The following is a 6,127-nucleotide window of genomic DNA, read 5'->3' on the forward strand; positions in this document are numbered from 1 at the left end:
CCCACCCAGACTCTTATCTCCAATAAACCACTCAGAAAACGGGAAGTGGCACTGTGGCTCAAGTGGTACAGCACTAGCCTTGAGCTAAAGAGCTGAGGGACAGTGCCCAGGCCTGGATTTCAAGCCCTTAACTAACAAAAGAAAAAAAATTGTGGCTTCTCTGTATTTTGCTGATTGAATTCCCATATAACAATAAGAGAACAGGAAAGTGCATGATTAACAAAAGGAATTTTTTAAAGACTATAAGCAAATTTTGGACCCTTTGTAAGTCAAAATGCCCTTCTATGGAAAATAATTTAGGAGAGGTACCTCCTCCTCCCCTTGGAAATCCTGTTTGGGTACCCTCCATACTCCAATTCTCTCTGCTGGCCCTGGAGAGTGATACCCACCTAGGGAGTGTTCAAAGGTCCATTTATATGCTGATGTGCCTTGTTAGTACAGTTGTTCTAATCATATTCTGTTCTTGGTAATCTATGTATAAGTGTGGAGATTCTATTAAATTCTGTTTGTTATTGACAAAAGTTGTATTTTGCATTTTGTCTTATATATTGTTTGGTATTATCTGATTTTTTTCTAGCATTAACAATGTGGTTCTATCATGCAATGAGCAAAAATATAATTTGCAACTGGTATTCCAGAAAACATACAGGAAAATTCAATTTTGAAACCTAAGTGTGCTGGGTATTGGTAGCTCATGCCTGTAATCCTAGCTACTCAGGAGGCTTAGGATTGTGATTCAAAGCCAGCCCAGGCAGGAAAGTCCAAGAGACTCTTATCTCCAATTAACTGGAAAACTGGAAGTGGTGCTATAGCTCAAATGGTAGAGTGCTTGCCTTGAGCTGAAGAGCTGAGGGACAGCGCCCAGGCCTAGATGTCAAGCCTCATGACTGACAATAAACAAAACAACACAAACAAACAAAAACCTCTAAGTGTGTATTAAAATTTTTGTGCATAAGTGAGTGTACTCATGCATGTGTGTGTGTCTGTGTGTATATATGTGATAGCATGTTCAAAACAATCTCATTTTAATGCATAAAAACTGTCAGCACTGTAAGCAGGAGTTAACTGGCTCAGCATGCCAAAAGGAAAAGAAATGGTAGTCTAAACTGCAAAGAAGGTCATCAGATATGGTTTTTTACCAAATGTGTCTAAGGGTAATTATGACTCTAAAAACTTATCTAAGTATTTTTCTTAAGGTCTAGATTAATACACTGAAAACCAGGTTCCCATTGTTCATGTCCATCCAAAAAAGAAACTGCTTGTGAAATATTAAGTTCATCAAGTATGAATCACATAATTAAGCCAAAGTTCATTTAATGATCACCTTTTAAATAGGTATTTAAAACTAATGTGCTAATTTTTGCTGTCTAACATGTGTGTTTCCCACGTATGTAAGCCGTCTTTGATACAGAGCTAAAAAATCATGAAACAAGCTTATGTTCTTGCATGCCTCATTGTAATCAAAAAAGGTTAGTGACATCTACAGTGGTTTCAATCTTAATTAGTATCCTAAAATGCTATATACAATTAAAAATAACTAGATGTTTAACCAGTTGCTGTTTTAAAACTCTCATCATAACTACTTTTTAAGTTTTCCTATTACAGATTTAATCCTCTGTAGCAATTACAGTCAGACCACAGAGAGACAGATGACTCTTATTTGGCAAGTTCACCTTTGAGTCTTACTAAGTTCCAGGTAGGCCCTATTTAAAAACTATTTCTATTTAAACCCACAGACCTATAGCCACCTAATCTTCGATAAGGGAGCTAAAAAAAAGAATAGAAGAAAGAGCTTCTTCAGTAAATGGTGCTGGCAAAATTGGTTAAACACCTATAGAAAACTAAAGCTAGATCTTTATATAGCACCCTGCAACAGAATCAACTCCAAATGGATCAAAGATCTAATGGCAAAAGTAGACACCCTGAATACATTACAGGAAGGAATAGGAGAAACTCTAGGGCTGAAATTTTCTTAATAAAGACCCAAGGGCAAGGGCTGAAATTTTCTTAATAAAGACCCAAGAACAAATCAAAGAAAGCTTGGACAAATGGGATTGCATGACAAAGGACATAGCTTGCAAGATCAATAGAAAGAACACAGATTGGGAGAAGATCTTCACTAGCCATACAACAGATAAAAGCCTTATATCTAAAATATACTTAAAACTCAAAAAGTTAAATCTCCCAACAACAAATCCTCAAAGAAACAACTGCCCCATTAATAAGTCCGCTAAAGACTTAAAGAGAGACTTCTCTGAAGAGGAAATAAGGATGGCCAATAACACATGAATACTCAACATCTCTGGCCATAAAAGAAATGCAAATAAAAACAACATTGAGATTCCACCTCACCCCAGTTAGAATGGCTATAATCAAGAAAACTAGTAACAATAGATGCTGACAGGTATGTGGCCAAAAGGGAACCCTACTGAATTGTTAGTGGGAGTGTAAACTTGTTCAACCACTTAAAAACAGTATGGAGGTTCCTCAAAAGACTCCATATAGAGCTCCCCTATGATCCAGCAATCCCACTTTTGGGCATTTATCTAAACGATCACAAACAAGGCCTTACTAAAGCTACCAGCACAACTATGTTTATTAAAGCTTTATTCACCATAGCTAAGATATGGAACCAACCCAGGTGCCCCTCAGTAGATGAATGAGTCAACAAAATGTGATTTTATACACACACACACACACTCACACACACACTCAGAATGGAATTCTATGCCTACATAAGAAAGAATGACACTGCCCCATTTGTTAGGAAATGGAAAGATTTGGAAAAAATTATATTAAGTGAAGTAAGCCAGATCCAAAGAAACGTATGTCCAATGGTTTCCCTTATTTTCAATAACTAGTATACATCTAGGATAATCTTACCAGACAAGCAGAAAAGGTCAAAACTATGTTCATATGACCATATATGATGATGCTATGTGAAATGAACCTCAAGATAGGGACACAAGAGGTTTAATCTTTATTGCTGTTGTTTTTAATGTACTATATGATTTTTTTTTGTTTCTTTTGTATGTTCTTCCCCCTTGGTCTAACCCTTGTTTTCGTTGTATTTGATTCTGGTGCTCTGCATCTTGTATATACATTTTTTTTCTAATTTGGGGAGGGGAAGGTAAATAACAAAATGCTTAAATAAGGATACAGGTTGACCCATTGTAACAATGAGATGTACAAGACACTATGTTGAAAACAACTTGGGAGGGGGAGGGAGGAGATGGGGAGGTGGGGAGGGAATGTAGGGGATAAATAAAGGAGGGGGTAGGAATGCTTGATAGGAAATGTACTCATTACCTTACTCATGTAACTGTAACCCCTTTCTGTACAGTATCTTTACAATAAAATACATATAAAAAACAATTTCTATCGATCTACTTGTTGCTTAAATTGAAAATAAAGGGGTCTATTGGCACCAACTCTAACCCAATCTGTCAGCCATCTCCCTTCAATGTGAGATTCAGTCAACTGGGACAGGTCATCCCAGATCAAGCAAAAATGCCAACTGGGAGATTATCCCAGCAAGAAGAAGAGATCTATCAGACCTGCCAAGACAAAGTTTATCCTGGCAATGAGGGACTATCTAGAGGCAATTGGGAACAACTGCTTAGATAAAACTGAATGGTGTCAGATCCTGAATGGAGTCACTTGTTCTTGACCCTTGAAAAGTAACTAAAGAAAACTTATGCTTATCATCATGCACTAATATCAATTCAAAGTGAACTAAAGACCTAAATGTCAGACTTGAAACTTTGAAATTACTACAAGAGAGAATAGGAGAAACATTAGAATTTATAGCTATTGGTATTAGCTTCTTGAAAAGAATCCCATGGCACAGTAGATAGGAGGGAGACTTGGCAAATGGAATTATACCAAGACAAAATAGTTTCCACTAAGAACAAAAAAGTTTAGCTAAGGACATAGCTATTAAACTAGAAAGACAGCCAACAGACTGGAAAAAGATTTTTACCAGTAATATATCAGACAAAGGTCTAAGACCATATACATACATACATACATACATATATATGTATATAAACATATGTATGCATATATACACATATATATATGGAACCAATACCCCAATGTGAGCAGGAAGTAGCCAGAAAAGACCACAATGTCACAATGTCCCTCTACTTTTTATAGCCCTTCAGGGTCTCAGGGAATCTGCTTTGTTCTCATAACTCAATATTACTCCCATAGCTTGACCCACTGATCACCTTTCCTATCCTTCAGGAAGGGGTACTTTCCTGAAATTCTTCAGCGGAGTTTCCAGCCCAGAATCTTAACCTACATATGAAAGCTCTTTCCCTTCTCTTCCCACCAGGTGACAGGTGCCTGAGTTCCTTTAACCAGAAACGGGCAGGGCAGGAAACTTGTTCAAACAATAGCTTTCTGCACCAGGTCTGCACCATAAACTCCAGAAAGCCTGGTATCTCCTGACTCTCTTCAGGTCACCATCACATCCCTCTTCAACTTCCCACCTGGTCTGTTGAGTTCACTTCCTACTTTTTCTTTATTCTAATACTTTCATGACTCAGTTTCTTAAGAATATTGACATAATTTATTCTATTGCTGGTCATTTGTGCTGTTTTGGATGTGGGATTGGCATCTCTTTTTATTATTATTATTTTTTATTTTTATTTTTTTGGTCTGGTCATGGGGCCTGAACTCTGGGCCTGGGAACTGTCCCTCAGCTCAAGGCTAGCACTCTACCACTTGAGCCACAGTGCCACTTCCAGCTTTTTTCTTTTTGCTTATGTGGTGCTGAGGAATTGAACCCAGGGCCTCATGCATGCAAGGCAAGCGCTCTACCACTGAGCCACCTTCCCAGCCCCTGGCATCTCTTTTTATTTCTCAGAACAAAAATGTTTATATGAAGGTAAAAAAATATGTATTTTAGAATTTGTGGGACCATTTGTAGGACTCTCTTAGATATTTCTTGTCTTCCTTTTCCCCCACTTAAGGAAAGGTTTTCAAACATAAAACTAAATAGCTCTAGGGTTGTATAAACACAGGTCATAAGCTAGAGGTGATTTTTTAATAGAAGCTTGCCTTAATGGACATTTTAAAACCATTTCTGGGCCTGTCTGGAAGTTCATTATAATGATAGCTTCTCAGTCTTAGAAGCTGTCATGACCCTCTGCTAATATTTTCCTTTTCTAAGTTAGACATAACTTGAAAGTGGTAATACCATGTAAAATGACAATAGCCTGTACAGTCTTTAAGCTAACTCTTAGCAAGACTGGCTGGAAATGGTTCTGAACTATGTTTGTATGGAGATTCCCCAATCTCATGGCAATCTACTATCTAAAACTGAAGTCAATTTGTCAATAATTGAGAAATCTTCACAGCTCTTGGGTAATTTTATCTGTAGCAATAAAGATCACCTACAGCTGGATTAGGAAACAGAATGTAAAATGCAACCCAGTGTTAGCATTTACTACACAGTAAGCTCTTAAACTAGTCACATGTTTCTGAGTCTCAGTTTTTGCATCTGTAAAATGGCGATTACTTACTTGAAGTCTAGCATTAAAGCAGTGTCAGGCGCACAGCAAGCCCTGAGCAACAAGAAGATGAGAGCTACTTGCACTCTTAAGAGTTAAAGGCAAAAAGATTAAGTTTGGACTTCAGGTGAGTGATCCTTCAGGGGTAAAAGCTGAGGTAGGACAGCGCCTGGAAGGCGCGGCTGGTTCAGACGCCCCAGGGCGTCCCCAGCCCGCAAGCGCCTCCAGAGTTTCAGGCAATACCCCAGGTCACCCAGACCCCGCGGCGGGGAGGGGGTGGTGCTTGTGGTTTGGCTCATAAACTGGTGGGGCCACGGCTCATCCATCACCGGTTGTCGGGCGACTCACCTTCCGGGCTGACGCTCCAGGCCGAGGCGTGACCCTGTCGGGGCGGGGCGGGGCGGGGCAGGGGGCGCGGTGGGCGGGGGCACAGAATGTGAAGCTGCGGGCGCGCCGCACCCTCCGCCCAGTCGCCGCGGTGGCTGCCGGGAAGCGCCGCGGCGAATGGTCGCGCCGGGCTCCGCTCTGAGTGACCTTTCACCCGCGTCCAGCGCTCCCGGGCGGCGGCACCAGGCGGAAGCCATGGCGGAGGCGGCGGCCGCAGCTAC

General features: G+C 40.2%; 1 protein-coding gene across 1 annotated transcript in view; it reads left to right on the plus strand.

The window, feature by feature from the left end:
• Positions 1–6,023: 6,023 nt before the first annotated feature.
• Positions 6,024–6,127, plus strand: part of Agps (alkylglycerone phosphate synthase) — a 107,948-nt gene continuing 107,844 nt past the window's right edge. Inside the window, exon 1 of the mRNA XM_013027544.1 lies at positions 6,024–6,122. Coding sequence (XP_012882998.1) covers positions 6,024–6,122 — 99 coding nt within the window. The remainder of the gene's footprint in view (positions 6,123–6,127) is intronic.

Source organism: Dipodomys ordii, unplaced genomic scaffold (genome assembly GCF_000151885.1).
Source record: "Dipodomys ordii isolate 6190 unplaced genomic scaffold, Dord_2.0 Scaffold5, whole genome shotgun sequence".
Taxonomy (NCBI): domain Eukaryota; kingdom Metazoa; phylum Chordata; class Mammalia; order Rodentia; family Heteromyidae; genus Dipodomys; species Dipodomys ordii.